The following is a 17188-nucleotide window of genomic DNA, read 5'->3' on the forward strand; positions in this document are numbered from 1 at the left end:
GGTCCCCTCTCTGCAAGACAGACATTTCACTTGCAAAGAGGGACAAAATAAACTCTTAAAACTTACTGCCAGATTCTGGAAAATATATTTTGAAAGAGTGCTACAAGAGGATGTGGTGCTGGTCCTTCAAGAGTCACTCTCAACTCATCTGTCTATAAAGCCTAGAAAAAAACCATCTCTATGTATTTGACAATACTTCAGAATGTTATTCTTAGTTAATTGAGGGTCATTTTTTAGGATTTTTTGCCCAAGCAAAGTCTCTGAGAACCTGACACATTGCACTTCTGGAGACTCAAGGTAGGTTGCAGTTCTGGAAAACGGTGGCGCTGGAGACTAAATGGTTCCTGATGGTTTCATATCTGATTCTTAACATTAATTCTTACTTTTTTTGCAAATAACATGCATCTTTTCTCCTCCACCTGTTTGTTCTGACAATGCAGATGCAACAAGCGTTTTTCTGTCCGGTGGTCATGCCTTAACTTTGCAAATTGCAGTATTGCATTAGTATTGCATCCTTCTCATGGCCATTTAATAGTTTTTGACTTTTCAGTCTGAGGTAAATCTTTTTTTGGCTCATTTTATCTGTAAAAGAAAATGTGCCTAATAATTCTGCACACCTGAAAATAAGGAGTTTTTCACTTCCAGCCTTCATGGACAATTATATATCAATTATAAATAATTAAATACAAAATGAATAGTAGTTATTAAGATTGATGTGGTTTGGAATTATTCAAATGTGCTTGGGAAAAAAATATGACAAGAATATCAACTTGCCTAATAATTCTGCACTCCCTGTATTTGTCTCTGATCCACTGAAACATTCAGCTGTATGGAGAGTGTTCACAACAGCCGGCGCATGACACGTCAGTGTGCTCTGGCAATGTAGTTGGTGAAAAAATCGGTTGGTTTTAAATCGGTTGCCAGAATCAGGATAAGCACAAGTAATTACAATTTTGAGGGGGCAGTATGCACTATGTAAACAATGAGTAACATATACGCGTGACAGATCGCTTTTCTCAAATTTCTCAAAATTTAACAAATTCCATGACATTCCACCTTATACAGTAAATTGCATTTTTATGACTGGATTCCATGATTCTGTCTGCGTTTTCCGCATCTCGGTAATCATAGGGCCTTACATATGTAATAAACTGTAGCAGATATATACAGGTAGAGCTGGGGATGGTGGATGGTTTCGAAGGAAAGCACCCTGCGACCTGCACTAGTTATTGTATGCGTATGCATCAAGAACCAATCAGCTTGTGCCAAGTAGTATAATGCTAGGAATATCATCAGTTTGTGTTAACGGCCCATCAGTCTGCACCATCTAGAGTTTCATGACAGAACTTGGCATTAAAACAGTAAAATTGTGGAGTAATATTACAAACAGCTGAATTTTCAGCAACCATTCCAGTCTGTAATGTCACATGATTGTTCAGAAATCATTCTAATATGCTGATTTGAAGCTCAAGAAACCTTTGTGATTGAAAACCATGTATTTTGTCAGTATTCTTTGATCAACAGAAAGTTCAAAAAGACAGCATTTGAAATCGAAACCTTTTGCAGAACTAAAAATGTTTTTATTGTAACTTGCTTAATTTACTGCTGAAAATAAGTATTAATTTCTTTTAAAATTCTTACTGACCCTAAAGTTTTAAAACTTCTTTTCCTTTCCTGTACAGTCTGCATGTTTGCAGTGTGACTACTGCAGACACATGCATCAAGCACAGTAAGACCATTAATCACTCGCTGCACCGAGGTCTCTGTGTGTCCAGCATGGCAGAATTCACTCTGTGTCTAGTGTTCACTCAGGTTTTTCTTTGGAGACTTCCGCTCGTCTCTGTGTGAGTTGTAGCTGAGGTTTGGCTGAGGATGCCATGGACAGCAGCCATCAGCATTAGGCTCTGTAATGAAGAGAGGCCTGAATCCACACAAATGTTGAACTCTACCCAAAAGCCTTTTTCCAGACACAGAGAGCTTCCAGTGTGGGAATGACTGAACAGAGCAGTGTTTATAAAAATCGGAGCTGACCTGAAAATATGCTCTTTAAACTTGCATGATTCAACAGCTTTTGAAACTGAGATAATTTCTAAATGAAAAGCTCATTTTAGTGAGTCAGAATGACTATAAGAGGTGCCATATTGGTATAAGCATTGTAGCACATCTAACTCTCTTTATTTTTTGTGTGTGACAGGAATTTTTGGACTGTGGAAGAATCCATAATTGCATTGCATTTCCTCTCATTCGTCGATACACAAGCCGTGGTATCTTGAAGCTCTCTCCAACAGGACCAGGAGGCACCAGAGGAGTCGAAAAGTGCTGAAAGAGTGAACACAAAACAAAGAAGGATCCTAAAGGACATGGACAGAATGGTGCTGTGGAGGGGAGAGCAGAAGTGTTCTGCACTGGAATGACCTCCCACACACTCTCACGTGGTTTCTATGGGGATTTCAGCATAGCCGTACTCTGCTGGATGGGAGGTGGTGTATTTCTGGGGCATCTGATCGCTCTGCTCTGATTGGCCAGTATTATTCAGCCGCAGCACTGCCGTTGGTCAGAATGCCAGCAAAAGGGAAGTACTTTCTGAACGAGCAGGAGTCGGAGCAGGAGTCGAAACAGGAAGCACTGTACAGAAAATTTTCTGGCATTAGCCAATACCAGCCATTCGTTCTGTTGCTGGGACTGAGCATGCTCACCTGTGCCACACTGCTAGTGCTCTTCTTCAGCTTGAAACTGGTGAGATGCCTCATTCATGCAAATGCACTCATACAATATGCATGTGTACACACGCCCACAATCCACAGTCAGCCCAAGGTCAAACACCTGCCCACACAAGTATGCGCTGTTGAACAAGTCACTTAAAATTAGGATAGACAGCAAAATCAATATTCACAATTTACTAGATCCGTTTTGTCCTTGCTGTTCAGATGGGTTCTGATGATTGAAGCAGCCTCTCTTACATAATCTTGCAGCGATTGAGGTGCTGATCCTTCTGTTGCATAATCTGAACTCTGATGATCACAATGCTGATGTGAACTGGCATTATCCGTGACAGGAAATTGAGTGTTTTAATTGTAATAATTGGCATTCTTTGCCAGGTCCATTAGAATGTAGCACACTGCACATTGTGTAATAATCTTTCTCTCTTCTCACATAAACTGGCATTTAAACTTTCTCTGGAGTCAGCTGGATGTGAAGAGGGGCCGTGAACGCTCCTTCCGTACCGCTGTTGTTCATCTCTTTAGCAGATAAGCACTATACCATCTGTGCAAACTTCTGTAACCTCCTCTCTCAACACCAACCGGCCGTGGGAGGAACAGAATTACATCCAGTGTGGCTCTCTGTGTGTGGGCATTTGTGTGTGTGTGTCGTTACTATTTATTTGAACTTTCACAAAGCCCATAGGATGATGGGAGTATGTAGGTGTGTGTGTAAGATACTTGTGTGTGCTTGTGGAATGAGGTATGTATTTGTGTTGTGTTTGAAAGTTAAGTCAGGGATGTAGCTCAGTAGTAATTCATAGTGGTTGACTTAACTGGGTGAACATGAGTAGAGGACTCACTGCGGTGAGTCTATATATTAGAGCGTGGGTGAGTGGTGGGGTCGACCTAGTGCTGTGATTTGCCCACATAGGTAGGGACTTGAAGTCTGATAGTGTCATTTTAATCATTTTGCGTTTTGTTTATTAACCCTTGTGCATTGTTTCAATTTAAAACCTTTCGTTATGTTTGTGGCTGAAAACAGCCACTACTTTAAACTGCTGTAAAAATGTATCAGATAAATATTTTTTTCAATTTTTTTTGCATAAATCTATTAATCAACCTCAGTCCTGCTCAAAAATACTAAATGTTTAAAAAAAAAATCAGGATTTTAACTCTTTAATTGCCAAATTCCTAAATGACGTCACTGATTTGGGAAAAAAACCCCCACAAAATTACTAATTTTCAATATAAAAGGTAATTGTGGCCTGGATTTTTACCTTTTCAACAGTCTTGGACATGTGGAAGATTAGTAAGAACATTGGCTTTCATGCATTGTTAGTTTTGGCGCAGCATCAGATTTTCATTTTTTCTCCCTCATTTATTGTTTGTGGCTGTTTTTGCCCCATTGACTTCCATTATAACCACATTTTTTGATTGCAAAGCCATGACACCATATAATGCTGAATTCTTGATTGTTTGTGGTTTGTTGATTATCAGTTGGCCCCATTAACCCTTTAGATAGGCCTTTGCAAAAAAAAGCTTAGTTTTACATAGAGTTCTATGGAGTATAACGGCGTATTATAGTGTGCGTGTGTGTATGTGTGTGTGAGCGTGTGTGAGTGTGTGCGAGTGTATGAGAGTGTGTGTGAGTGTATGTGAGTGTAAGAGAGACCTCTGTGCACCTTGATACATCTCAGAAAATCAAAAAAAGCACCTCAGCTCTCAGAACTATATGGTAAACAAATACATAAATATACTTTCTTTATTTTAGTTTACTCCATGTCGTTCTGAGAGCTGAGGTGCTTATTTTGATTCAGGGGTATCAAGGTGCACAAAGGTCTCTCTCACACTTTCACTCACTTTCACACACTCAAACACACTTAGACACACATACACACACACACACTATAATATGCCGTTAAACTCCATAGAACTCTATGTAAAACTAAGCTTCTTTTTTTTTGCAAAGGCCTATCTAAAGGATTAATGGGGCCAACTGATAATAAACAGTAAAATGTACTAATTTGACCCCTTCCCAACAGGGAAAACCACAAACAATCAAGAATTCAGCATTATATGGTGTCATGGCTTTGCAATCAAAAAATGTGGTTATAATGGAAGTCAATGGGGCAAAAACAGCCACAAACAATAAATGAGGGAGAAAAAAAGAAAATCTGATGCTGCGCCAAAACTAACAATGCATGAAAGCCAATCTTCTTACTAATCTTTCACATGTCCAAGACTGTTGAAAAGGTAAAAAAAAATCCAGGCCACAATTACCTTTTATATTGAAAATAAGTCATTTTGTGTGTTTTTTTTTTTTTCCAAAACAGTGACATCATTTAGGAACTCGGCAATTAAAGAGTCAAAATCCTGAATTTTTTCAAAAGATTTGGTAGTTTTGATCAGGACTGAGGTTGATTAACAGATTTATGCAAAAAAAATTCAAATAAATTTTTATCTGATACATTTTTACAGCAGTTTAATTTAGTGGATGTTTTCATCCACAAACATAACGAGAGGGTAGTAAATTTGCCCAGAGCATACGGTTGAGTTTTTGAAAAATTTCAAAGCATTTTCTTAAAATATGTGTCAAAATAAGATTTCTCACAAAAAATCTTTTAATTTGCTTTAACAGAGAAAAAGTTGTGGCCAAATTAAGACTCAACAGCACCCCTCAGTGGACGAAAACGTCCCCAACAACACATAAGGGTTTTAAAGGGATAGCTCTCTCAAAAATTTAAATTCATTAATTGCTTACCCTCATGTCGTCCCAAACCCGTAAGACCTTCACTCATCTTTGGAACACAAATTTTGATATTTTTGATAAAACACAAAAGCTTTGACTTGTTCAAGGCCCAGAAAGTTAGTAAGGACATTGATAAAATAGCCCATGTGACATCAGTGGTTCAACCGTAATGTTATGAAGCTGCATCGTGGTACTCTCTTGAACGTGTGGCAAAGACTGACATGGAAGAGAAGAAATTGTTGAAAAAAGTAGGGATGCACCGAATATTCGGCCACCGAAAATATTCGAAAGACCGAAAGACTTTCATCACCGATACAACACGGCCGAAACACTATATTGACGCAAACAGAAACCGCAGCCTGCACGTGCTTGTCTGAAGCAACACGTCTGCGGTGTGGACGTATTTCTGTATATCTGGGAAAGACCTACGGATAGCGATTTGCAAAACTTGTAATGCCGAAATTTCAAGAGGGGGTGTGTCTGCAGTCGTGCGTGCAGCCAGTGATGAGAGCAGAGATCGGGACAGATGTAGCTTTCAGTGAGAGAAAAACAATGGCTTTACGTTGGTGTTACGTCGCAATATTTTAAAGATATGTCTTTTCTATATACTGTCTTTTTATAAATATTTATGTTTTAAACCATGGAGGTGAGCCAATGAATATCACACAAGCAACGTGAAAACTGCGCAATATGTTAAAGTGAAAGTGAAAACTGACAGTGCTTTCAGCATCTGATGTGCATTCTTTCAGAGACAATAAGAGGCGATTATACTTCATATGCTGATATTAATTTAGTGCCCTAATATTTTTCTTGTGCCCCGAACATGGTGGGAAAAAAATTAAAAGAAACATATTTTGTGTAAGGGTTGTTTTTTTGAAAGACTTAAATAAAGCTCTTAATTTTCATTGATGACTGCAGTGTTATTAGGGGTTAAGAAAGTCGTAATTATGATTTCAGGTGGTCTTAAATGTGGGGACTGAAAGACAAGAATTGCGATGAAACTTCAAAAGGCTATTCATTGAATAAACATGAGCGCTGCACGTTTCAAAGTCATTTGTTGCGCTGCTTTGTGTACCATTCTGACAGCGCCTCCTGCTGGAAGAGAAACACATGAGTTGTAAATGTGAACTGATGGATCCACAAGATAATGTGTTATAAAAATTTAAACAATTTAAACAAAGGCTGTAAAATATATGTATATATTATTTAAGCAATATAATATTTGATTGATAATAATTGTTTAAATTAATATAATTGATTTATTCTTTGAAACTTTAATATTAATTTATGCAATTGCAATGCCTTGATTTTAGTAAGATTAGTACACGGTCATAGCCATAAATGCAATGGCACTAATAATTGCCATAATTCTTTCGGTGTTTCGGTATTCGGCCTTGGTTTCCTCTTCTTGGTTTTCGGTTTCGGCCAAGAATTTTCATTTCGGTGCATCCCTAGAAAAAAGTTGTTGTTTTTGTTTTCTTAGTGCACGGAAAGTATTCTCGTAGCTTTATAACATTACGGTTGAACCACTGATGTCACACGGACTATTTTAATGATGTCATTACTAACTTTCTTGCCCTTGAATGTAGGGCTGTGCAAAAATATCGATACATCTAACTATCGCGATAATTTCTTTTACAATAGTGTATCAATAGTCCAACCTCAAGTATCGATCCAAGTTGTGCCAAACGACCTCCTCCTCCACTCCAGTAGATGTCGCTAACTCGCTATGAACAAAACGCTAAGCAGTAGGGTATCAGAAGTAAGCAAGAGTGAGCATGGCGGAAAATATAAAAGCGCCTCCAGCTTTTAGAGCTGACGTGTGGCTGCACTTTGGTTTCAACACTATACCATGGAGTACTGAATTAGACAAAAAAAATGCCATTTGTAAACTTTGCAAATCCCCCAACGGCACCACCCGCCCCCTTGAATGTCAAGTTCATTTTATTTTCGATATAACGCCAGATCACAATAGAAGTCATTTAAGGTTATCTTTCCTATAGAACAGGTCTATACATTGTTCTTTTAATAAACAAACTAAACTGCCTTATGTTATTTATCTTATTTACACAAAGGCATATCATTTCTGTCTCTACATGGTCCCGCTTTTTCAATGTCTCCTCCGCGAAAACACAGACGGGATCGCCGATCGCGGACTCCATTCATAAAAACCGAATCTACTACTGTATAGCGCGGAATGCCACCGATTTTTCGATTTTTGGATTAATAAATCAAGAGTTGGTCTGTCACTTAATTCAAATCACGATATTGACTAGTGTCTGTCAAAACTGAAATGCAAAAAGACCGTTTCAATATGAATCCTACATGTTCCAGTTGCCTCTGTATGTATGAATGGTGGAGACGCGTTTTTTTTTTTACTACATGCATACTGAATCACGCGTGATGCTCCCGCTAATTTTTGGCCTTTGCATCTCACATGAACAGATAAACTTCCAAATTTCCAAAGCTGCTGTGAGTGTCACTTTTACCGTTTCATTTGAGAAAACTAGCATCATATCATATTATACACACAAAAACTTCAAGGCAACCTGTCAAAATAAAAGTACGGTTTAACATGAAACAGAACAATATTAGTCTTGTATTACTTTTGTACAGTATAATGTAAGTGTTTATATATTCCTATTTAAATAATTTACATAAAACAATATATATGATAAAAAATAAATATTACAACAAGATTAACCACTTAATTGTAGAAAAAAAACTACAATTAGTATTTAAACTGAATATAATTTTTCTTCCATGTATTGATTTTAACAGTAAACCTCTGTTTGTTTGCCAAAAATTAAAAGGGTTTATTTTTCATTTGATTAAAAATAAATTAATGTTTATGCTTTCATTTGATTATCAGAAAAATTAAAACTAGAATTTCTAAAGAAAAAAAGAAAGAAAAAAAAAAAAGAAAAAGATTGTTGAGCCCTATTGTTCAAAATGTTAAAATAGAGAGTTTTGAACTTATTTTTTCACTGACATAAATGTTTTCGTTATTACACAAAGTAGGCTAAAGTGTTGGGAAAAAGTAACATTGGCTACTCTGTTCAATCACACTGTGCAGTTTTAATGAATTGGAATGGATGGAAAATAAATTGGAATTGGAATTTTAATTCGTCTGACGACTTTATCAAGTTGTCAATGTGACATGCATACTAATACAAACTATTGCAATATATCACAATATTTATTGCATCGCAATATATCGCGATATATTGTATCGTGACCCATGTATCGTGATATGTATCGTATCGCGAGGCCCTTGCCAATACACAGCCCTACTTGAATGTGTTAGTTTTGTTGCTATCTGTGCAGGGTCAGAAAGTTCTCAGATTTCATCAAAAATATCTTAATTTGTGTTCTGAAGATAAACAAATTCTTAAGTAAGGTGAGTAATTAATGCCAGAATTATCATCTTTGGGTGAACTATCCCTTTAACTCTGACTCTGTATATATAATCTACGAGATTATACTAATATTCAAAAGTTCGAGGTTGGTAAGATTTATATAATATTGGTAATCAAATGTTTTTGAAAGTCTCTTTTGTTTACCAAAGTTTCATTTTTTTAGATTTAAGATTTAAATATTATTAAAATTAAATAACCACTTTCTATTTTGATATTTAAAAGCTGAAATGTCAACAGCATTTCTTTGGAATGCATTTTCTTTAACTGTGTAAATTAGGGATGTTACGATATTAGCGATATTGATGTCCTATCACTGATATCGATATTGTCAAGGTCACATGATGATATGAAAGGATAGGTCTTCTGGCAAAAAGTATATTTTGACAAATATTTTAACTTCATATTCTAACATAAAAGGTCTTTAAAGTTGTGTTTTGGGCCATTATGCTTTGGCACAGTATCTGTCAAATGAACTCAAACTGAAAGCACAATATGGCTTAATCCCTTCATCACGTTTTCGCTGTTCGTTCAGGCGATCCGCTCATGATCCGGTGTTTTCTGCACTTCAGAACGGCTCAGTTCACAGTGAATGCAGTGAACTCGTTTATTGCATGTGCTGTGAGTTTAGCGCGACGGACACCAGTTATGCTTTTTTTTCACTTTATTATAGCATTTATTAGATTTGCAGCGAGACGCCTTTTTAAAAGCCTGTTTTCACTGAAGTGGGAGTTTTCCATCAAAATAAAAACTTAAAAGTGCAGTATGAATTGCTGATAGTTAGTGGTTTAAATGGTTAACGTTACAGTCCAAATTCAAAATAGCTCTTTTATTTTAGGAAATTAGTAGGTAATTATTGTAATTGCCCCATTGTAGTGTAAAGCAAAAATAATATACCTATGAAATATTCATTTTCATTTATTGTACAGTGCAATTGTTTTACAATATATGGCTATTACTGTCATAGGAATAACAATAATATAAAATTGATGTTATTTCTATTATTATATTCTAATTTGTTAGGCTTCCTAAAACACCAGTATGAATATAATTTAGACTGAGACAGTATACTACAAATAAAAAGAGAGTTAAGTCTAAAACTAATGTTTTTTAGTTGAGAACATGGGTTGGAGCTTCTAATTTTGAACTCTCAAAGCGCATTAAATAGAATAATTAAAATTTTCAAGTCTTCACTCATCTTTTTTTTGTAATATTGCAATAAATATATTACTGTGGACTTAATATCGATATATTATCGTACCTTGACATTTTGATATCGTTACATGTTACTTTTGATCAATCGAATTCACCAAACAAAGGTAGTTCCAAATGAAACCACAGCAGAATGATTGCAGATCTCAGAGCAAACACACTATAGTGATGATTCATTTCTGAATCAATGTGTTTTAGAATGAATCTCCATAGTAAACGTTTCAGTGACTCACTCAGAAGTCACTTGTTTAGTTTCTGAATTAATTAGTGTGTTTGAACGTTTCGGTTCATTAGATGATTTCAATGACTTCACTCATTGTTGTCATGTACGGGTGTGTTAATGTAACCTGCCAAAAGACTCACCAAAAAATCCCCACCACTAATGCACAGCTCATCAAATCTGGGGACTGGAACTAACTGTTTTATATATAAATGTAAATATACATGCCCATCTGACTTTTCCTCATCATACGTTTATGTTGCAGCTATTTATGCTCACTCAGATGACGTCTGGTTTTAAACTAGTGATAGCTCTGTGACAGATGGAATCAAGTGATCTCTGGAGCTTTTTAAGGGTTTTTGGCTTCTGTGTTTTTATGTTTGTGTTTTTCTGCCTTTCGGGTAGAAAAATAAGGAATAGTGTGGGAAGCAATAGTCCCTTAATGGCTTCATGACAACTAATGTGCAAAACTAATGTTTCCAAGAAAGACTGCATACAGAAAGACATGTAGACGCACAAACATTCACAAAGTTTTTGTAGAGAGAGCATTAACAAATTTCTTTTGAGCAGATTTCTTTGTTTTTATGTGCACTCCAGCACATACACCCACTTCTACAAATACACACTGCTTTTTCCAAACCCCTTAAATGAGCTGGCTTATGCGATAAGTATGTTTGCCCTTAACACCTTGCTCTCTCCATGTGTTACAGGATGCAAAGGTCCATGGTGTATTTGTGGGAGTTGTGGGAGGAGCGTTGTGTTTGTTCCTGGCTGTGTTTATATTAGTGTGCACAGAGACCCTCTCTCAGAGATGGAGAACTTTGCTTGGCCTTGCTGTGTGGGCCACACACCTCACAATGGGCTATACCTTTATTTTCAGCACAAAAACTGAAATACCAATACAGCCATGGGACCAGGTAACAACACTAGCTATAATGTAATTATATAATAGATTTCACATGAATGCACTGAAACTGAAAATATTGGCAGTAACCATTAATTGAAAACCTCTTCATCTCATTCTCTCCAGGTGCCCTTCTTCCTCTTCATCGTCATTACAGTCTACACAATGCTGCCATTCCAGATGTGCTATGCTGTGATCCTGAGTATCATCTCTTCTCTGTCTCACATCATTGTTCTTTCAGTGCACCTCACAGTGGTCGGGTTACACAAAAAACACCTCATCGCCAATCAGGTAAAAGAAAATCTGGTTTCTGATTGGTTGAAATGAAAGGTTTTCAGCTTCAGCAAAACTATATGTAAAGAAGCTGAAAAGGATGTAACACCTCAGTGTTAAAATGTTAAAAGTCAGTCTCTTTCTCCCTTTCTCTCTCTCTAGCTGCTGTCAAATGCTATGGTGTTTGTTTGTGGAAATGTGGTTGGTGCGTTTCATAAGTTTCTGATGGAGAAAGCTCTCAGGCAGACATTTCAGGATACTCTTCGCTGCCTTGGCATTCGCATGAAGCTGGAGATTGAAAAGAGACAGCAGGTGCTCATGCAACTTCACTCCAACAAATCACAGACACAGCCAAAGCAAACAAATAGAAGAAACAAATGGAAATAATGCTCTGCGTAAATATACATGTCAAAATAGTTTTAGATATTGTCTGTTAGCAAAACTGTTTTACAGAATTTTTGTGACTACAGTTGATTATGGTACAAACATGGGAGAAGTTTTTCTAAGTTTTCTAAGTTCACAGTGTGCTTCAGTTTTGACGTGAATACTTGGTGTGTGTACAGTTGAACACTTTAGGCTTTCAAAGTAACCTCCATTTGATAGTGTGCGTGAACATAGATGGTCACAGATAGAACACATCGATTAGAAATAGACAAAAGTTTGCACTTTGTTCAGTGTCTGAGCTGTTTCTCTCTGGAAGATATGACCAATTTCTTTGTACTTGTTTAAAGGATAAGTTTACTTCCAGAATATTCCAGAATCCTGATAATTGACTCACCCCAATGTCATCCAAGATGTTAATGTCTTTCTTTCTTCATTTGCAAAGAAATTAGTTTTTTTGAGGAAAACATTCATTTTTCTCTATATAGTGGACTTCAATGGTGGCCAACGGTTTGGAAGGTCCAAATTGCAGTTTCAGTGCAGCTTCAAAGGGCTCTACACGATCCTAGCCAAGGAATAAGGGTCTTATCTAGCGAAATGGTTGGTAATTTGCTTGCACTAGCTCTGCGATGCGCATCTGCATCTTTACGCATTACAAAATCATGTTGGAAAAGTCACACTCCATCTCATTTTCTCCTCCAACTTCAAAATGGTCCGACATCGTTCTTTTACTTTTTTTGGTAAAGAGCATTCTTGCACTTTTGCAAGACTTTTGCTTTGTAAACACTGGGTCTGTGCTTCAGCCTATGTCACGTGTGACGTTTCCAACATGATAATGTAATGCGTGAGTTTGGGGTGTGGAATACGGTAAGCATTTATGGTTAAAAAAAAAGCATATAAATTTATATTGTTTTAAGTAAATGATCGTTTCGCTAGACAAGACCCTTATTTCTCATTTGGGATCATGTAGAGTCATTTAAAGTAACTGCAATTTGGATCTTCAACCCATTGGCCACCATTGAAGTCCACTATATGGGGAAAATTCCTGGAATGTTTTTTCTCAAAAATCTTCATGTCTTTGTGGCTGAAGACAGAAAAACATGAACATCTTGGATCACATGGGGGTAAATTATCAAGAAATTTCATTCTAGAAATTAACTTAACCTTTAAACTAGCGTTGCTTGTTAATGTATTGTTGTTGTAATGTCTAGTAATTGTTTGTTTGTTTTTCCATCTCATGCTTCTTTTTTTCGGCTAAGAAACAGTGTCCCAGGCCAGTGTTGTCACCTTTTGGACAAATAAATTAGTGCAAAAATATTAAAGGCGCATTTGTGAGCTGAGCATACAAAGTAGGTTAGAACAGGGTTAGAAAAATAGCTGCACATGTAAAGTATGCACATACTAATTAAAATTTGCACCATGCATATTGTACGATTATCCTAGTGTACACTTTAAAAGTCCATCTGACTCGGCACAGTCCTTCAGCCTTCTCTTTTATGTTTTCTAATTGATTAGACTGACAAAACACCTCTAACAGCCACATAGCTTTCAAACTAATTTCTCTTCAAATAAAAGACTGAGATCCTTCAAACTTTGAATTTCTCATCAGTCTGCTCAGGTATTCAAACTACATAAGGTTTAAATAACCTTCAATTTAAATAAATTTGGACTTTGGAAATGTTCTTTTGAAATTTTTTGAATATTTTTCTTCCATGGTTTTATGAAACCATCTTCAAAGCTGACAGCTGATGGTTATTAGACATTGAAAAGTGAATCAAAGAGGTGTCTACTGAACTTCTAACTTCTTTTTGCTTCTCGGTTTGTTATGAGTGTTGTTGAGGAAGTGACATCATGTAAGGAGAACAGTGAAAAGCAGGGTAGAGTTTATTGAACGTCCTAATAGTGAATCCTAAAGACAATCATTTATACACAGAGGGCAATAGTGTCATTACAAGTCAATGCTTTCTTCTGAACAATACAGTATAATCTGTTAGGTTCCCATTACCCTCTCATAGCCTGATAGTCAAACAACAGTTGAAACTGAGATACTCAAGATTAGAGATAGAAATTAAATTTAATGTAACAGTAAACTGGATATATGATATCATGGGTATTATCTTTAAATGTGTGTTTGTTTGTTTGTTTGTTGTGCTGTAGGAAAACCTTTTACAGTCAGTGCTTCCTGTGTACATCTCCATGAAGATGAAGTTGGCCATAATGGAGCGCTGTAAGTGTAAAGATAAAGAAGAACAGCAGCGTATGGTCCGTGATAACAACTTCCACAGTCTTTACGTGAAGAGACATGAGAATGTCAGGTAACTCGTCACGTGCGCACACACATATACACTGTCCTACATATCTAGAGCTGTTTGTGTGCATTTTACATGCTCTGCTTTAGCCTTTTCTCATTAATCAAGTCCTGATAGTGAATGAATGGTCGGTTTGTTAGCCCGACTCTCAGAGTGCTCATCATGAGGCCACTCATTTAATTAGTTTTATTTCCCATCAACCCCAAGAGTGGAGATGGGGGTTGGGGTGCATCTATTAATATTCTTTGTCCCATGCTTGGTTCTCAGGCAGCTGTTTATATTTAGACAGATAGCTTGTTTGCCTCCTTTACAGCTGCTCAGACAGAACACAGGTTCACTCACCTGTGCGCGTGAGAAAACAATAGAGAGCTGTTCGCCTGCCGAAATTCACAGGGACCGATCTCTTTTTGAACTTGTTCATTAGGAGTGTGATGACATGGATTGTGTGTGTGTGTGTGTGTGTGTGTGTGTGTGTGTGTGTGTGTGTGTGTGTGTACCTGGTATTCATCACGTTGTGGGGACCAAATGTCCCCACAAGGATAGGAATACCAGTAGATTTTTACCTTGTGGGGACATTTCTCAGGTCCCCATGAGGAAACAGGCTTATAAATCATGCACAATGAGTTTTTTTGAGTAAGTAAAAGTGTGCACAATCTCCTGTGAGGGCTAGGTTTAGGTGTAGGGTAGGTGTAGGGCGATAGAAAGTACGGTTTGTACAGTATAAAAACCATTACGCCTATGGAATGTGCCCATAAAACATGTAAACCCAACATGTGTGTGTGTGTGTGTGTGTGTGTGTGTGTTTGGTCCTGTAGTCAGAATTGAGAACAGCTGGGTCTTAAAGGTTAATTTCATGAGCCATGTTTATGAAGTCTTTATTCTTTCCTGGGCGTTCAGACAGTCGACACTGAGCTGCTGCTGTTCTCTTCATTAAAATGGACTCAGCAGAATCATATCAACTCCGAAATGTCTCCTCTTCCTGTTTGACCTGACCAGAGTTCAGTTCCAAAATTACCTACAAAACCCATAACATTGTCTCTTTTTGTCTGCTTTCTGCTAGCATCCTATATGCTGACATCGTGGGTTTCACACGTCTGGCCAGTGACTGTTCTCCTAAGGAGCTTGTGATTATGCTGAATGAACTTTTTGGGAAATTTGACCAGATTGCAAAAGTAAGTATAATTATATATAACTGAATGTATATAATACAATATAGTTAAGCTCTTATGCTAAAAAAAAAAGATTTTAAAAAATACAATGAAAATAACAGTTTTTTTTATGTTAATATGTTTAAAAATTTAATTTATTTATTATGAATTTTCAAATCCCAGTACTCTAGTCTTCAGTGTCACATGATCCTTCAGAAATCATTTGGCATTCAAGAAACATTTCTGATTATCATCAATAATGAAAACAGTTGTGCTGCCTAATATGTTTATGGAAACCGTGGCACATTATTTCCATCTAAAGAAATCTAAAATAACAGCATTTATTTCAAATAGAAATCTTTTGTGACATTATAATTATCTTTATTATTTGATCAATTGAATGTATTCTTGCTGAATAAAAGTATTTTAAACTGACCCCAAACTTATGGCACTGTATAATTCATAATATAATTCAATTTATTATAATTCAATCTTATTATCAGTCAGTTTGGTTCCTAAACAAAATTAGATACTTGTGCTCTGAATCGTACATATTAGCTGTCCTTGAAGATGACTAATGTGTGGTTGTGTGTTCCAATGTAGGAGAATGAGTGTATGCGGATAAAAATTCTTGGGGACTGTTATTACTGTGTGTCTGGCCTCCCTGTTTCCCTGCCGAATCATGCCAAAAACTGTGTTAAAATGGGCCTGGACATGTGCGAAGCCATCAAGTAAGTCTATATACAGTTGAGGTCAAAGGTTTACGTACACCTTGCAGAATCTGCAAAATGTTCATTATTTTAGCAAAATAAGAGGGATCACACAAAAGACACTACAAGTACTGCCCTAAATAAGATATTTCCTAATAAAAATAATAGTTGAATTTATAAAAATGACCCCGCTGAAAAAATTACATATGCTAGATTCTTAATAATGTGTTATCTAAATGATCCACAGCTGTTTTTGTTTAGTAATAGTTGTTAATGAGTCCCTTGTTTGTCCTGAACAGTTAAACTGCCTGCTGTTCTTCAGAGACATCCTTCAGGTCCCACAAATTCTTTGGTTTTTCAGCATTTTTGTGTATTTGAACCTTTTACAGCAATGACTGTATGATTCTGAGATCCATCTTTTCACACTGAGGACAACTGAGGGACTCATATGCAACTATTACAGAAGGTTCAAACACTCACTGATGCTTCAGAAGGAAAAATGATGCATTTAGAGCCAGGGGTGAAAACTTTTAAACATATTTTTTCTTCTGGGAAACATGTAAGTATCTTCTGTAGCTTCTGAAGGGCAGTACTAAATGAAAAAAAAAAAGATATTTAGTCAAAATAAGAAAAATGTACACATCTTAATTCTGTTCGTTTTTCCTTCTGGAGCATCAGTGAGTGTTTGAACCTTCTGTAATAGTTGCATATGAGTCCCTCAGTTGTCCTCAGTGTGAAAAGATGGATCTCAAAAGCATACAGTAATTGCTGGAAAGGGTTCAAATACACAAAAATGTTGAAAAACCAAAGGATTTGTGAGACCTGAAGGATTTTTCTGAAGAACAGCAGGCTGTTCAACTGTTAAAGACAAACAAGGGACTCATGAACAACAATCACAAAAAAATTGTGGATAATTCAGGTAACCACACAGTATTAAGAATCAAGTGTATGTAAACTTTTGAACGGGATTATTTTTTATAAATTCAGCAATTATTTTCTCTTGTGGACTATATGCAAACATCTTTTATGTGAAATATCTTATTCATGTCAGTACTAAATAAAAAACAACATGCATTTTGTATGACCTTTCTTATTTTGGTAAAATAATTCACATTTTGCAGATTCTGTGAGGTGTATGTAAACTTTTGACCTCAACTGTATGTT

The 17188-nt window shown here is 36.5% G+C and overlaps 1 protein-coding gene across 2 annotated transcripts in view; it reads left to right on the forward strand.

The window, feature by feature from the left end:
• Positions 1 to 17188, forward strand: part of adcy7 (adenylate cyclase 7) — a 59986-nt gene that overhangs the window by 26205 nt on the left and 16593 nt on the right. For both annotated transcript variants that reach the window (XM_073837028.1, XM_073837030.1), the window contains exons 2-8: positions 2195 to 2736; positions 11010 to 11216; positions 11330 to 11494; positions 11639 to 11788; positions 14015 to 14172; positions 15227 to 15338; positions 15918 to 16045. In XM_073837028.1, coding sequence (XP_073693129.1) covers positions 2560 to 2736; positions 11010 to 11216; positions 11330 to 11494; positions 11639 to 11788; positions 14015 to 14172; positions 15227 to 15338; positions 15918 to 16045 — 1097 coding nt within the window. In that variant the 5' untranslated portion in view covers positions 2195 to 2559. The remainder of the gene's footprint in view (positions 1 to 2194; positions 2737 to 11009; positions 11217 to 11329; positions 11495 to 11638; positions 11789 to 14014; positions 14173 to 15226; positions 15339 to 15917; positions 16046 to 17188) is intronic.

The sequence above is a fragment of the Garra rufa genome, chromosome 3 (genome assembly GCF_049309525.1).
Source record: "Garra rufa chromosome 3, GarRuf1.0, whole genome shotgun sequence".
NCBI lineage: Eukaryota > Metazoa > Chordata > Actinopteri > Cypriniformes > Cyprinidae > Garra > Garra rufa.